The sequence below is a fragment of the Semicossyphus pulcher genome, unplaced genomic scaffold (genome assembly GCF_022749685.1).
Source record: "Semicossyphus pulcher isolate SPU_LCO1_2020_fin unplaced genomic scaffold, fSemPul1.0.p SCAF_6, whole genome shotgun sequence".
NCBI classification, from domain to species: Eukaryota; Metazoa; Chordata; class Actinopteri; order Labriformes; family Labridae; genus Semicossyphus; species Semicossyphus pulcher.
In genome coordinates this window covers 15,757,035-15,774,880 of record NW_027211737.1, presented here as the reverse complement: position 1 = coordinate 15,774,880, position 17,846 = coordinate 15,757,035, and the positions used below count along the sequence as shown (strand labels likewise).

Here is a 17,846-nt window from a genome sequence, read left to right as displayed (position 1 = left end):
CAGGCTGGCTTTCAATCTAATCCCAAGCTAGCACTTTAAAAATCTGTAGCATGTCAGCAACTGTTTGGCTCTGCAGGTGTCTATAATAAATGTGTGGGTGCAATATTTATTAAAAAGCAGGCTGTAGAAAACAAGTTTAGAAAAGCCTGAAAAGACAATTTGCACTGCTGTAAGTTTATACTTTACTTCGTGGATGTAAATGAGCTTTTACTTGATACTGAGTGAAATTTAAAAACTACTTAATTTGAATTATTTTGTCAGTAACTCTCAAATTCTTTCTTAACTCTAAATAAGTGATGATGCATTTGTCCCTTTTGTGTATTCTCCAGAGGATTTGGATGTGGTGTGTAAGTGGTGGGTGTCTGTTTGTGTAGTAAAGATGTGGGATTATTGTTCTTTGCTCCAATTCCTGGAAAAGCTACACTTTTCATTTTGCTGTGTGGGGATTTCAACAAATAAAACTAGTGTGTTTTTAAATCCATTTTGTCTCTTTATTACTGTTGTTGACATTTGTATAGTTCTATACTCTTTGACAGACTTAACAGCTGTTTCAAGTGCAAACTTCTGGGCAGCCTGGTAGTAACCACTTTGTTACAGAAACCACAGAAATCACAACCCCTAATCTTGATACCGATTAACATACCTTCTATCCATGCAGAAACGTGCAGCAGTGTGTGTTTTCACATATAAAGTCATACTAAAGATATAAGCCTAGAGAAAAAGCATCCATTAAGCTTTGACACAATCATTCTTAGTATCTTCATCAAGAAAAATACACAAACTTTTGAACATATACCTTTGGAAATTCTGCAAAACTCTTTTAATTGCTGCTATTGTTGCTGCCCACCACATTTTCATCACTTGCACAATTTTTGTATTTATTTCTTATTTAATTTTACATTTAATCTTTGGTCTCCTCACTTAATATAGGAATTTTGTATCTTTTAATTGCAGTGTGCTTTTTTATGAAGTATTTATTAGCTTTTGTTTTTGTTAATAGCTATTTTCATGCTTCATTTTGTATACTGCATATACAGTAAAGTAACAATACCAGGTGCTTTATAATAGTTGGTAACCCACATAAGTTATAGTATTATTTTTTATTTTATTTTTATTTTAAGTTACTTATCTATTATCTTACTTTAATGTGTCAGTTAATTTTCTTTTATCTTATCTATAGCTGCCCATGTCAATAAACCAAACAAGAACAAGAAGCTATTGAAGAGATGCTAAGTGAATACCAAATACATCAACAAAAGGCTACAATTTAAATTAAAAAAATTCTGAAATATAGATTTAAAAAATAAAATAGATGTGTTCATTGATTTTCGAGGGCAGACACACTATAAAGTCAATTGTCAATTAACCTCTCTGGTAAGGTGTATAATAGGCTATCAAATAGCTACAACAAGGTCATAAGAGGCTTCTATGTTCTATGCAATATGTTAACTTTAGAATAGCAAGTACTGGTCAAGTAGTCCAACGAGACATGTTCATGTATGACCTTATGCCACTGTGTTATAGCTGGGTCTTTAGGAGGTATGCACTTTTTTTGCAAAGAATGATAGCTGTCAATATTTATCATTGATGAAGTCAAAGCATGTATCATTTTCAGAATTAATTTTTTTATAATGCTAATAATGTAATAACTCCCTTTCCTAAAATATACCAAAACCTCTGTGATGTGTAAATGAATGGTGATTTTAACGACGCCCCCAACGGACTAAATTGTCCATCCATCCACCTGCTGAAGGATGCTGAGCTGTGGGAGGAGAACAGGAGGAGGAGGAGGAGGACGTCACGCAGTGCACGCTCGCGGCCTGCCGTTGCAACGCGGAAGAGACGAAGGAGGAAAGGAGTCTCCACGTCACGGAGGTGTAACATTGGCGTCAGTGCTACACAAGGTGCTACCTCAGTACGGTATCAGTACCATTGTACAATCTCAGATATCCTCATGTAGGTAATAATAACTCGTATGGTCACAAAGTGAAGGCATTGTTCCGCTGTTTCTGCACTGAGCGGCCTCGGTAGAGACGTTGGAATCTACTAAAGGTAACGAACGTTAACGGTCGTTTGTGTTTGTCCGCTGCCTGCTAGCTAACCCGGCTGTACCCCCGCTCTGTGCCTGCCTGCCTGCCTGCCTGCTATCCTCTCAAGACTGGTGACCTTTGCTGCTTTAAAAAAGCGAAACCCTTCATTTTATTGTTATTATGTTATAGAGACCATTAGCGCCAGGGTTAAGTCGCAGTGGTTGAGTGTCAGTGAGCTAGCTCGTCTGTATTAAGGTCGACAGGCTGCTGAACGTTGTTGACGTTTCGGTTTGACAGTTGTTGGTGTCCCGCTGGGCTGCTGCTGGTTACACATGCATTTACATCTCAGACAAACTGTACCCTCTTTCTATTAGCTAGTAAATAGATTATTCCTGGAAGAATAAAAAGCAGCTGGGCCCGTTTTGCAGTTGTTAGAACTGATGGTACAATAATAATACTGTAAGCACGTAGTAACAACATGCTAAGGGCTGGTTGGTGTGCGTTTGATTCTGCAGACAGTGTAAAACGTGGAGTAACCCCCAATCATCAATTATTAAAAGTAACTACTATGGAAGCAACCATTCTTAATATATAAAGCTGCACAGCTTTACATTTAGGTATTAAATATTTAGAAAAATGTCAAAATGATCTGATTCCAGCTTTCAAAATGCGAATGTGAACTTGTTTCACTCCTCAGTATATTAAACGAAATATCTTGAATGAACAATATTCAGCTATTTATATTTCATGATCATGCCTACTGTGAATATTTGCTCGATCTCCCTTTCGCTTCAGTTGAAATCTATGTGTGCATGGTTGGCCAATAAAAACACTGATTCACTGTGACTGCAGATGGAGATGTGATTTTGTAGCATGAGTCATGACTATAGAATATTCTGTGATCACTCTGATGAATAGTTATGTATTACCACCAATTTAACACCATGACATCATTCAATATTCCTATACAACATAAATAACTTCAGGATTCTGACTTGGTAGCCTGCATGAATGAATTTAGGCTCTGATTAACTTAATCTTAAAAGAGTGATAGTGTTTAGTACCTACAAATCTGAGACATGTGTGTTTATTTCTACTAAAATATTGTGATTATATGTTTGGTCAATAGATTTACTTATTTTTGTAATGTGTTTTCAAATGCATTTGTTTTTTTTATTATTTATTTATTTATATTTCTTAAGTCTCCAAGCAACTGCAGCTTTCAGCAACATCAACACACAAAACATTCAACTATCTAAATGTAAATTTGATGCACATTTGACTGGGTGTGTCAGAGGTTTTTAGTCTGCAGTTTCTTGTGTCTTTAGAGGCCTAAACACAAGATGGCTGTCTTATGTTCAGAGTAGCAATGTTTCTGTTGGATAAGATGATTGTCCTTAAAGTCCCAGGTTAAAAAGGTGCTTTTGCTCAAGATAGCTTGACCTTATTTTGACCACATGTCTGTGCTTCAGGTTGAGCAATTAACTTTTTAAGACATGAACATCTACCACGTTAAGACCAAAAAGTAAATCATTATGCTGTGTCTGACGTCTACCTGCCATTTTCATATTTAACCAGCATTTGGCTGGTGGCTGGTGCTGAATTCTTGCCTGGCTTGCATGAACAGAGTTAACAGTTTAAGGGAAAATATTTTGAATCCATTCTATCAAATGTACCCAAACATTAGACAAACTGATAAAACAAGTTGCTAAGTTAAATGCTAATGTAGCACAGATAAAGTAACAATAGATAACTTATCATCTGAGAATATGCTTATTGTAATATGGTGACTATGTACCCTTTCTTTATGTATCTGAGTGAAATGAACAGTATGTGTTTTTCTCTAGTGAGGTTAAGTGCTGAATCGGTTTACACATAGAAGAAATGTGGTGTTTTGGTGCATAACAACAAAAATAGTAGGAGAATTAAGAATAGAATGCAAGTAAAAACAGTACTATATCAGTCATGTCACGTGGAGTCAGCTGTGTCCCAATACAGATCTGTTCAGTCATACATATTTGGATATCTGTTTTCATTATATAAGCCACTCTTCTATTATATCCAGCCAGCTCCTTCCATGAAAATAACCCCAAATGCCCCCAAACTAAAACCATTACTTAACCTTACCCTGTCTTTGCTGGAGCCACTGTTAAGTTATATGCCATATCAGTCTCCAAGAAACTGTGAAAGCTTTTGTGAGGCATATTGTTTACCATTCAGACAGGACTAAGTACGACAGCACAGTGTTGCTTATTATGTAATCCTCTATTACATGTAGTTAAAGATTATCGTTGCATGTTGCCTCACATGTGGCTATTATGAAAACGATTCCATGAAGAACCTGTTATATAGGAAACACCCTGTAATACACTCCACAAACCACACCTTGTATTCCTTTAAACTGACAAATAATCATGTATCTGTATGGATATGTATGTACAACAGAAATGAGACAGGAGTTTGGACCCATACATTAACCTTCTAATTTATTATGTAACATGTGTAGGCTCAGGCTGTAGAATGTGTTGATAAGGGTTGATAATGCAAATGACACAGAATCTCGGAAAACTTAAAGCTGAGCTGATTTGTTTGGCATATGTAAAGATCATTTAGAGTATAGCAAGAGGCTTCACTAGATCTCCTGGAGGTAGGATTTAAATCTAGCTAGATTTAAAAGAAATGCATTCCTATTGTATTGTGGGTATTGTATGCTAAGATTGTATCACAATAGTCTATGTCTCAAATGGAAATCCACAGTCAAGTATAATTATGCAGCATTGGTCAATTACTTGGCCAATTACAGCAGTAGCAGTGAATTTCTTCTATTTTGGTGGCTGTTAACAGTAGATCATAATGTTAATAACAGTTTATTATTGGTCAAAGCCTGTGAGGTCATTTCTGAAGCAACGACAGAGCTTTTAGACCAATGTGGGATTTATTTGCATTGTGTTATTTCCCCGTCAATCAAAGCAGCAGTTCTTCAGTGCACATTTTTACTATTTTGACTCACCAATGTTGCTTGTAAATACAACATTCCTAAAATAAGGAACTTGAGAAGGAACTTGCCCTGTTATTGAACACTAGCTGCAGTAAAGGAAAGAGGAACTGAGCTGTTGTTTGTTTCTCTCACACAGGTAGTCTCACTTCTCATGCAGTGAGGAAGTAAACATCTGCTTCAGTACAGCTCTATTTCTCTTTCACTTCTTTTTGTTAATCTTTAGCCTACCAGTATTTCAAAAACAATTATCATTTTCAAGCAATGCCAGTTTTAGTCATTTGTCATCGTACTTCCCACAGGGCCTGACATCTTTAAGCCATTGCTTAACAGAGATGTTCTCGATCTGTTTTGATCTTCGCCTAATTAGTTGGAGGCCTTTCGACTGTCTTAAAGTGCCAGGTCAGAGTGGCATGCCCAGGTCAAACGGCTGTGTGTGGTTTTGATAACAAGCTCAAAGCCAGTGAACTGCTGGCTCATCCAAAGAGGAAGTCTCAAATGGGTTTCAGAGTGATTGACAGGGCCGATTACCTGCTGTGTGTTTTGCCTTGGCGCAGTTGGGTTGAAGTGATCCAGGACAGACGGAGCAGAGTATAGCAGCACATTGTTATGTGTGCGTATGTTATTTAATGTGTTATTCGTGTAAATGTAATTGACCTTCTTTGTCTTTGACAATATTTATTGATCCCCTTTTGGTTTACACTGAGGTTTTACAAAAGGATCTACATCACTGTGTATTTAGAACTTGTTCAAATTTACCTTCAAGGAGGTGACACACTCATACTGTAAGCCAGCGAAGTAGAGGGTTAATGTAAGCTTATTACACAGAGATCAAAATAAAACACTTCAGTAGCTTTCATAGAGGCAGCTTCCTCGACATTACAAGGACAACATTATCATTGTTTGGCGAATTAATTGCAGAAAATAATGACAATGTGAGTATTTACTGACATGATGGTTCTCTTTAATTTGTGACTCAGCATGTAGAGTTTTTTTTACAACTGTGAGATAATATACTGCTTGCAATGCTTTTCTAAGAAACGCATCCATATTCAAAATGTTCTTCTTTTGCATATTGTGCTTTCAAATAAGTCAGTTACCAATTTAAAAAATGTATATATAAAATGCCTGGGAGCACATAAGCAGCACTTTTAATGTATACATAAGTAGTTAGTGCCACTAAATTGCTTGAATGTTCATAGTAAGTATAGTATGGTCTTTGATATTTCGTTCTCCTTCCCTCCTTCTGTCTCTCTCGCTCTCTCGCTCTGGGTCAGTTCTATCTTCTTTGTGATTAAGCTGTCACATAAATGTCAGTTTTAATGTGTGGCATGTTGAGAGAAAGTCAGCCCTCGGGGTGTCATACCAGCAGTTATCACATGCACGTACAGACTTTTTTTAACACAAGATTAAGTCTGAACTAGAACATACAATCTCTGGGGCTCGAGCTTTATGTGCCTGAATACATTTGTGTTTATCATGTTGTACCTTATCAGAAATATACAAATATTGACCCTGGTTGACTTTTAAGTTAAATATGTCAAATGGGACGAAGATGTAAGCTGACAAATTCAGCTTTATGTTCTGCTACTTTCCCCCCCCCCGTCACACCCCTAATTTTTCTTATCATGTATGGAAACAACAGCACAGCACCTCAGCCAACCATCTTTAATATGCTGAATATTTATAACCATGTCGAAAAAATGGAAATGAGTTTGTTTTGCTTTTTAAAATCGTCAAGCTGTTGTTTTTTTTTAAATGTTTTCATCACACAGACTTCACAGGGAGAGTCCAGCATTAACAGGGTTACCAACTCTGTTTTTATTTACTCATGTATATGCAGTGCCTGAATGGCAAAAATGTATTATGCACTATTTGCAACAGAAGCATCTGCAGGGTAAAGATGCAGCAGTAATTTGTTTTGACTCATTCAGCGTGAGAACTGCGATGCATTAATGTGAGTTTTCTCACTCAAACAGTCTGTACACTGAAGCTCCTTGTATTGATTCTTTTAAATAGGAAAGTACTATTTGCTTTTCTATTTGGATTCTTATCTGTCACACTAGATACATTGCTTGTTCAAAGTTGAGAATTTAACAGATATCTCTTACCAACAACATGTTTTAAAAACCTTACTTGTACCTTAAATGATGAACTTGAATCTATGTTGATGCTTATTTTTTCTAATACATTTTTTCTGTGTTTGTCCCCTCAGCGCCTCTCTGCCTCAGCTTCTAGATGGGTGAATCAGGCTCTCGCCGTTCCACACTTGTGTCCCGCCTGCCGATCTTCCGCCGCAACAACAGTAAGAGGCAGGAGTCTCTCCCCTCCTCTCCGTCTTCGGGCGGAGTGGGAAATGGTGTCCACAGCTCTTCGCCCTCCAGCACCAACTCTAGCTCTGGCAGCACCGGGAAACGCCGTAGCCTATTCCGCACCCCATCTCTCAGTTTCACAGCTAAGCGGAATAGTGAGCCTCGCGTCCAGCCTATCAACCTAAACCTCACGCCTCCCCTGACACAGAGCACCGACGCAAATGGAAACAACCAGCAGACGATACCCACGTCAGTGTCGGCTGGGTTTAGTGATGGCGGTGGACGGCCCAAGCCGCGCCACTCATTTGGGTTTGGCAGCAGCAAGCAAAAGAAAATCACGCGCTCTCAGACCGAGGATTTTGACAAAGCATCCTCTTCATCCTCCTCATCCAATCGAAATGTGTTTATAAACTGCATCAGTGGCTCAGGGGCCAACGAGGGTGACGACTCCGGGTTCCTCGATGACTACAGTGCAGGCAGTACAACCAACAAACGACCATCTCGCCAGAAGAAACAGCTACTGCCCAAATCTTTCTCAGCTCACCACCGCTTTTCCCGCACTTCGGATCACCACAGACCTCCAGAAGTGAACCTGGAACCCCCGAGCACCACAACCACCACTCCAGGGGCCGAAGGGCTCACCCCAGGGTCATGGCCTGGGGAGCTGCTTGGTGCAGGTGGTGAGAGCTCACTCCAGTCCCCTATGATATCAGAGGACCGAACCACAGCCATCACCCCCTCAGAGTTCATCCCGATTACGGAGGATTCTGTATCAGAGGTGGACGCTCTTCCAGCTCCGAGCCCTGGATCCGGTTTAGCTCCGGAACCTGCCTCTGTGCCTGGGCTGCCTGCTGACACAGCTGTACCTGACCCCCCACCTGCTCCAGAGAACTTCAGTGTGGTTGTCTCTACCTCCCAGGTAGCTTATGAATCAAATGGGTTAATCAGACATACAGCTTGTTTCATGTTTCTAGCAATCATAGTGCAACAGCAGGGCTTTCATGATAAAAAAATGCAGATTTTTGACAAGCATGCTAAATCATCTGCACATTAAATCTCTTTGATTGTACTAACAGGACTGTATTTGTTGAAAGATGAAAATATAAGCGCTTCAGAGCCAAAGCATACAACCACAGGCGTCCTTGGATGTCAACAAAAAAACATAAAGGAGGAAAAGTTATTACCACTGTGTGGAATCTGTGAAATTTGGCATAAAAATTGAGCACTGGGCATGAAAAGTCATTTTTATTGAAAGAGCTTAGGCATGAAAAAGAATATCTATGGGTGCCTCTAAACTGCCCTCCACATTTTACACCTTTATGCTCACGTCTTTTCCTCCTTCAAAGAACTTCTTCAATTTCTTTTCCCGGTAGAGGAGGGAACTTTAGAAAGGAAACTATTTACCCTGTGTAACATTTGCAAAGAGGAGCTCTGTGTGTAGGCCATTGAAGAGTAAATACTGTATGACTGTTATCTAAACATGCGCACTCCTGCCTGAGGACACAAATATCGAACTTCTTAATGCTTTCAGTAAACTGCTTTTTGCCATTAATGTTTGCAGTTCCTGTTTTTCAATGTAATATTTTAAAGTGGTCTTGAAGCATTCTCTGTTTTTACACACTAAATGAAATTCACTCTCCTTAGGTCTTCTTCACTCCCGCCCAGTCCAGCACTGAAAAACCTCTACTCCCTGACACCAGCACGGCCAACAACACAGACTATGAGACTGCCGTTTCCCTCTCAGAGCCGGAGACAGCTGTACCGTGCCTACCTCTGCAGGAACAATCACTGGAAGAGAGGAAGGAGAGGGAGGAAGAGAGAAAGGAAGCGAGGGAAGAGGTGTCTGCAGAGCAGAGGAAGAAGTTGGTGGAGAAGAGGAAGGCGGGTTACCACACAGAGACCACAAGTGAGAGTGAGGCATGTGTGGTACGCAGTGAGGGGTGTCACTCAAACCCAGAGCAATCGGAAAGGAGGGCAAGAAACACGCTCTCTGTTCAGGAAAGAGGAAGCTTCTGTGGCTGCCACGAACCCAGGTCCTCTCACTTGAGGAAACCACATACAGGTATGAAACTGATGTAAACACAAGCAGGAAAGCTACAGGTTTGAATGCACAAGGGGTACACAAGGGGATAAGCCTGCATAGGTGGATCCTGCTTGAAACACACACACAGGCACAAACTTGGCTTCAATACTTCTTTTGAGATGAGGGCTCGATTCAATGACACTACAGACCTCTTCTGGGGGAATTCACTAAGAATTTATTGTGGCCAATGATAGCACCATAAATTGCGCATCATTTTCCCCCGTTATCTGCTCCGTCTCGGGGTCCGATTCCCAAAGCAGTTTGCACTAATGATATTCAAGCGCAAAACACGCCCATAAAGTTTCGCAGATCTGCGAAAGAGTGTTTTACTCATGTCTCACACAGCCTTTTTCCTGTTGATAATTTAACTATATAAAATTACTACATGACAAGTATGGACAATGTAATGTTTCAAACCCAAATTAATGTTGAAATTGAATAAAAATTGAGTGTTTAACACATTACAAATGAAACAGCAAATGTTAAAGCTTAAACACTGAACTGTACCGCTTAACCGCTATCGTAACAAGTCAATACAGCATGGGAAAAAATGGGTGTGGAACTGGAAATGTATTCTTTGACTCTGGATTATTTGTATTTCTCATCCTCACTTCTCCTTCAGCTGCTGCAATATATTGCAGAGGAGGTTTTTGTAGCTAAGGCTTCTCTTGTATCAAAAAAAATCTTGTGCTAAATGTGCTAACATGCTAACTATTCCATTCATTATATAAAACAAAATATGTTGACAATTTCCTTCATAAATTCAGACATTCTTTCAAAATCTAACACAAATTCTGGCTTAGGAAGTTTTAAGTCATCGTGACAAGCTCACTTTGTCATGTCATCGTTTTTTAGTTATATTAGAAACTCGGGAAGGGCTGTGACTGTGACTGATATAACTTTACCATATGTGCTGTTAGGCTCGGTTAGATGGTGTGTTACAATCCATGCTCACAGGAAAGAAGCTGAACTGTGTTTTTACACATTTCTAGCTTCCAGGCAGCAGGGACTACAACCTACACTGATAACAGAGTCAGTGTGTCGTTTAGACTCCACAGCTACATAACTGTACTATGTTCATCTTCACAAACAATGCCACTGGCCTCTGGTATGTGGCCCCCCCATGCTGCAGGCCTGATTGCCCTTTCTAGTTGAAATGGTCTGAACCTCCTGTAAAATGGATTGAGACGTGGTAATCATAGGGCTTCTTCTGGGTTTGTTGCTCAGTGCAGAGCAAAAACTGCAGCTATCCATGCCTACTGTATGTGTGTGTGGTTTTGTGCATGTGTATGTCTGAGAGAAAAGAAGAGAAAGTGTTTAAAATGAAGTGGTTTTTTTTTTTTAAATGTTCTTTGATTAATAAAAGGACTTGGTATTGTGTTGTCTGTTTTGAGATCTTTATATTAGTTGATCAAAATAGAGAAATTACAGAAATGCTCTGTTTGTCTGACTGTGGAATATTGCCCCTGAAATCTCATACCTGTTATGTAGATTTATTGTTACACAGCAAGCTTGAGATAGGTACTCAAACTAAACTATATTACCAAACAGGCATAAATGCTATTGGAGCAAAACTAATACAGCTGAAGAGTTTCATAACCGGCGATATAACTTATTCTGAAAAGCTGAATAAGTAAAAACTGCTTTGTTATTAAGTTTAACGAAACTAAATCCTCCAGGAAATCTAGCTGACTGCTTCCAATTGGAAATATGATAAAATATGATTATGTCTTTGTTGTGGATTCACTGTTATTGCAATTTCACCTTAATTCTTTCTTTTGTCTGTCTGCCCCTCTGACTCACTTTACTTCTTCCTTCTTCCCTTCCTCCAGCCTCTCTGTGTAGCAGCGTGAGCCCCTATCATGAGGTGATGCGGATGGAAAGGCGTCTGCGCTCCTCTTCTGAGGGGGCTGGTGGGCCTCGTATCCATGGAAACCACAGAGATGCCCCGGGCATGGAGGGATGTGGTCTGCTCAAACACAGAAACAACTCTTCATCATCCAAAATGGGAAGTCTGGTAGGTTGTGAGCCATGTGTTTTAGTGTTTTAGCCATTTTTTAAGTGAGTGCAAAGCCTCTAGATTATATCATGAATACCCTGGTGTGTACCTTTGAAGTTAATCATATAACTGTGGCTTTTTTTTAATCATCATATGACAATTTGCAGACTCCTATAGTGAATGTATGAAACATATGGTGTAATGTGTGTGCAAACCATATTAATTAAGATGTTATGGTCGATTCTAGACGCACAAACATGCAATTAGCACGACTAAATAGCTCTTTGTGGGTCAACATCTTAAATCAAATATTGTTCACACCAAACAAGTCAATTTCTGATATGTGGAGCAGAGCAGCTTCAAAATCATACACTCACACAACCTTGCATATCCAAACAACTGCCATAGTTCCCCCACAGCAAAGCTCTGCACTGGATTAACAAATTGCCATTGCATCATTACAGAAAGCTTTTAAAGAGGGATGAAAAGAGCGGTTGTAATTGGCCACAGTTGTAACCAGCTGCAAACACACTCATGTATAATTTATCTGTTTGATAAGGGATCTTTACTAATCTCACTTAGTACCCTTGCCTCTGGCCAAAAGTGTTCCAACTAACTCTGGGCAAAAACAGCCACAGTGAACTTGACGGTACTTTGCTTTGATTCACAAAAATAATGTCTTTAATTTGAACTTACTTTTAATTAAAAACTTAATCCACGATTTGCATATTTGCTAGAGGGGTTTATTTTGAAATTGGTAACATTTAGAGCTAAGACCAAAGTGGCTATGTTGGTAGATTTAGGATGCTGATACTCTCAGAAACTGGTGTCTCTTACACTCATTGTTTGGTTTTATCTGTTCTTAAATGGAATATAAATAGAGCTCGGAGAGAAACGTCACATATGGTCATCAATGATGCTGTGTGGACTTTGTAAACAAACTGGCAGTGTTAATGTGTTCAGTCAATTCAGTTAAGTCAGGTCAAGCATTAGAAATACTGTGTGTGTGTGGAGATGAATTTGTATTTCTTACATTTGCATATATTTAAAGCAAAGTCCTAAAATTAAGTTCAGTGCGAATGTGAATGGATGAAGTACTTTGCATAAGATCCGCACTCATCTGTAGGATTTTAGCATTATAATTTGTTTTGTTGTCTCGGCTGTCAAACAAACATTGCACCCGTCTTTGTTGATGCATGCTGTAGCTATATCCACATTTGTTTCTGGGGAAAGGCTTTAGCTGCTATTGTGTTTGAGCTGGTTTTCTGACAACACAGGAGGAAGCCCTGTGAGAGGAATGCTGGGTGAAGTCAATCCAATTTATTTTACCAGGGACTAAACGCTTTAACTAGGAGATTAAAAAGGGCAAGGGATATACACAGCACGTTGCTTTGTACTTAAAAGACCGCATTTGCTTCTTGACATACACTCCACCAAACATGGAGTAATCTCCACCTTTCCTTCTTCTAACCTATGAAGGACCCTTTTAAAGGCCTAAGTCGTGCAGAAGAAGCAGGAGCCTTGTCCTGTGTATTCAATTATATGCTTTTGCCTTCATAAAAGTTTGTTGTTGAGCAGCAGAGGGCCCTTGTATCAAATGAAAAGGTCTGTTTTGAGGCACCTCTGCAGTGTACCTGAGTGTTTGCAATATGTATAACGCACCAGGGTACAAACAACAACATCCTCTAAGTCGTGAGGGTATTTGTGGAAGGAATACAATGGTCTCTTCATTGTTCATGCATACAGTGTGGCTGACTGTGGTGTTTATGTATTAGGGAGGCCTGTGGGACAGTGAACCTGTGCAGGGCAAAACAGAGGCAGACTGAAGCACACCATACTAAACAGCATTCTGGGGGAAAATGCTTTGTTCCTGCTGTGTCATTACAGCCCAGACAGAATATAATTATCACTAAGCAAAGATTTAGTTTGCAGTGACAAATGACTAATTTGTCACTGCACAATTTTATCACTGAGATAAAATGTGAGTGAAGCAAGGCGGGGTTTGCTTGAGCTATTTGGTGATCTCACTACAGTTGTTATGTTTTGAAATCCTTTTGGGCAAGGATGAGTAGAATATATCGAGTTTTGGTTGCTCATAAGTTTCTCAGCGACAGCTGTGATAATATTGTGGAAGGTTGACAGTGATTATGTTAAATTCCAGTTGGAAAGAAACAATTATTAAAGATATTCTCTCTTATCTCAGAGACAAGCTGAACAGCTCTGAATGTTCATTTTTGTTTGTATTCTGATTGACATATATGGCAGAATAGTTCAAGTGCAATCCAGTCTGCTCATGCATATCAACACTTGTTTGCTAGACAGTGTTTTAACGCCAGGTACATCTTGTTATCGTACCCTCGAGTCTGATTGCTGCCTTGTAAAGGCTACATATCATAAGTGACACTTGTATTAATCATGCAACAGATAAGGATTCACTTCCCCTCTCAGACAGAATGTGTAATCGTCTCAACCACATGGTTAGGTTTTAAAATGAAAATCAGTGAGGATGTTTGCAGAAATGGGTGTTGAATGTTTCCTCTGCCCAAACATCACATCAAAGCAGCAACAATTATAATACACACATAAAATCAAATCCAATTTCACATTGAATCATTTCCTCTGAGGCAAAGTTTCTTAAAAACAGCTGGTCAAACAGTAGAACATGAAAAAAACTCCTCTTTTATCTCATGACTAATACATAATAATTCACAGCTACTTGCAGCAATGGCTAGATTGTCCAAAGATGCTGTTAGATAAATAGCAGTAGTTTTGATTGATTTATGAATTTAAAGCATTCATATGATTAACAACTGTGTATGTCCTGTATTGTCCTATGGATAATAACCTTTATGCTGCATTTATTTGCCATATTACCAAAGAAAATGTTGTTTTAAAAAGTTCTTGTAAGATATGGACTTCATATTATAACCACCTCTGTATTGGGAATATCAGCAGGCTCAAATGCAGGTATAAATAACTTATAATATTACATTCAACAGGTAATGCTTTTGTTGTCTAACTAGTTGTTTCATATATCAGGGCAGTTATGTCAAGGGAACTTCTTGTTTGTATTCTAAATGGGTTAATTTTCAAAACATTGAACAGTGCAGGGGCTAATAAAATGGTTAAGAATTGAGTTGATAGTCAATTAGGGGCTCATTCGCTATCAGAGATGAACAACAGAGTTTCCTTAAGTTCACTAAAACCACTTTTGATCCACAGCACTGTGGCTAAAGAGCTCCTAGATGATCCCTTTTAATAGCTTTATGTTCATTTTAGTTCATTTAAATTCAGTATGAAGTATTTATTTTGTATTTAGAGAAGACTATCAAGAGTGCGCTTATAACCCAGCTAGCTTCTTCATGAAAATTTAATGAGGTTCTTCAAATTTTAATGTAAGCTGTCACACAACTTAATCCACAACTTTATTCGGCTAAATGTAAGGCTCTATTAAGTTTAATATACTTTTAGAGCTCAAGATCTATAAATTAGTTTTGAGATGAGTACATATAGAAAACATCGTCTGATACCACCTTAGACAGCAATATACCCTTTTGAAGTGAAGATATTTGGACTAGTCATTGAAGTAGGAGCAGAGGTGTAGCAAATAACAAATGATTGTGTCCCAATGAAGGTGCTTATAGGCCGCATTCTCTAATTGGCTTGAAATCGCAAGACCAACCATTCCACACATCTAAGTTTAATTATATTTAAGGCTGCAGGCAATACAAGCAGGGCTATTCATGACCGGAAGTGAAAACATCCCACCCTGTTCTGGGGAGAAAAATCAGGTCTGTTACTGCAGCTTCAGCGATTCCTCTTACCCAGCATGCACAACACCAGGGCGGGGACTATGGAACATCTAAACAGAACGTAGCTGATTCAAGAGTGATTAATATCAGCACCGCTTTTTCTGACACTGTGAAAGAGGTCTATAGACATGCAGATGCCTTCAGAACATGTCCTTGCTAAGTCCTTACTCTAGAAATCCCTTTCTCGTGAAGACTACATATTGCCGAAGCAGGAAATGTAGATATCTCATTCTTAGTTATAACTGTATTAGTATTTTCTGCTTCAGGAGCATCAGTCACAGGATATGTGCCATGGATTTCTCCAAATATGGATTCTGTTGCTAACGACGTCAACAGAATAAAGCACTGGGATTAGTGTTTCTCAGTTTAAATTGAAAGGGCATTGCTTGTTAAATATGAAACAGATGTTTGCTTTGCTCGGGGATGGGTGATTATTCTGTATTGATAGGAGTAAAGCTTTGTTTTAAATAAGAGCTGTAAGGTGACAAAAGTTCGACAGTGTGGGTAAAAATCTGTTTGTTTTCATTCAACAAATGGATTTCTGATTTGCCTGGACATTGAATCCTTTATTCCCTCAGGGAAGTTGTAAACAAAACTGCCTGTGAAGTGTCTGCTCAGACAGAATGAAAGTAATTTGTTTGTCCATATATTTCCCATCGCTAGAAGCCATATTACCTGGCTGCAAAGCCCAATCTCTAACCCTTGATCTTAATGCATTCGCCACCCTAAAGCACTGTGTGAATGTAATTTTCGTAGACTGTATATATGATTTCCACAGAGTGTGAACAGATTGAAACCAGTGGCTTTAAATGGATGGCGAGAACATCTTGCTTCCTTTTTATCCCTCTTGGATGTCATTCTGCTCTGCAGTAAAGAGATGGAGCCGGCTTTAATGAGACCATGAGTCTGATATTATCTCTATTAACTCAAGGATTATACTCCTTCAAATCACATAAGCGAGGTAAAAAGGTGACATCTCTGGGTTGTAAAATCATATTAACACATTTCTGTGGTTAGAGGGTTACGTTAAAACGGGTAATTTAGCTTCAAATGAATCTGTCTGCAGTTGTATCACACGGTCTTCATTTCTTTTCCAATACCTTTTAGCTATTAGCCTTAATGCCTGAAATCCCTAAAATGAGGTCTTTGTGCGATTGCATTTCACTGACAAGCATTCTGGTCTTTTCCTGATGTTTACTGCTCTGAGCATCCCATGAAAACACAGTAATATACACATTCATCCACAGACCAGAATGGCTTTGCAGAGGTGTGGCATTGCAAAGCATTGATTTAGCTTCAATTCTTCTCGCTCCCTCTCTCTCTCACACACAAATGGACAGAGTGACTGAATAGTTAGGCATGTCACTTAGCAGCATTTAGGCTCTTGTACTCATAAGGGAGGAGATTGATACAGAGAGTGGCTGTGAGATCGTTTACATCCAAACAACAGTGACGAGAGCTGAACAAGAGATGATTATCGGATCTCTTCCGGATCCATCTATATAGATATTCCATTACATTGTTGCAGAGTAGTTATTGGCTCTAAATTTCTCACTTTAGTTAAAGTTTTTTTCATTTTAAACTTCACAAAAGTTCAGGCAAGGTTTTATATTCAATGTGAAGTCCTGTGAAGGCCTGTCGTAAGCCTTGGCCACTTATTTTCATTTACACAACCTTGTCTAAAAGGTTGTTTCAGGTAGTGAAATGTATTCACAACCGTTTGAAAGCATCGCTCATAATGAATAATTGGTTCCTTTAGCCTTGTGGGGTTATCAGACTGCTGAGATTCATTCTACTGTTTGAGACACAAAAATATATCCTGTTCTTTATTACGTTTATTTATCTGCATTTATTTATTACGTTTTTTTATCTGCCTTATTGTGCATGTACGGTACATCATATACTGCCTTAATATGTTATGCAGAGTTGTCAGCAGATATTATTGAACTTTGGTATTGCAATGTTCTTTGATGTCCAGCGTAATCAGAAAGATCTCAGGAAAGCAGGGTTCTTAACCTCAACTGAATGTCTGTGTGTTTGTGTGTGTGTGTGTGTGCATGTGTGTGTGAAGTGACAAAAAGCAAGACTAGGTCAAAACCTAGTATGTGGCTGACCGCATCAGGTCAAGGTGCGCTTTTGCGGGCAATGTGTTCAAGGAATGTCCTTATGAGGCCGATGACAACGTGTTAGACAGCAGGTACGCGCGAAGGGGGAAGTCCCGCCTACTCCCCTAACAAAGTATCCAGAGCCGTATAGACAGAGAGTCGCGTCAGTGGAGGTCTAATATGCTTCATGATCTCTCTCTCTAGGGCTGTGAAAGTACCGTCACTCACTCACCCAGTCAGTCAATTACTCAGTCAGTCAGTCACATACAGACCCGTGTGTAGGGCTGACCTCGGCGGTCAGCCAAAAAGAGTACTCGTGATAGACATGTGCAGTAACTGTAGTGTCACACCACTTAATCATATTTATCCTTATCTACTTATTTTGTTCTCTATTTCAATTAATTATATATAACCACAGTTAATATAGCTAATATAAAGCAAGGTTGTGTCGTACTTTAATATGTTTATTTAGAGCTCTTTCTTTAGCTGCAGCTTTTTTCTGCAGTGAAT

General features: G+C 39.1%; 1 protein-coding gene across 3 annotated transcripts in view; it reads left to right on the top strand.

The window, feature by feature from the left end:
- The first annotated feature begins 1,933 nt into the window (after positions 1–1,933).
- Positions 1,934–17,846, top strand: part of ccser1 (coiled-coil serine-rich protein 1) — a 108,980-nt gene continuing 93,067 nt past the window's right edge. For all 3 annotated transcript variants that reach the window (XM_069682778.1, XM_069682780.1, XM_069682779.1), the window contains exons 1-4: positions 1,934–2,052; positions 7,241–8,256; positions 8,982–9,399; positions 11,253–11,437. In XM_069682778.1, coding sequence (XP_069538879.1) covers positions 7,264–8,256; positions 8,982–9,399; positions 11,253–11,437 — 1,596 coding nt within the window. In that variant the 5' untranslated portion in view covers positions 1,934–2,052; positions 7,241–7,263. The remainder of the gene's footprint in view (positions 2,053–7,240; positions 8,257–8,981; positions 9,400–11,252; positions 11,438–17,846) is intronic.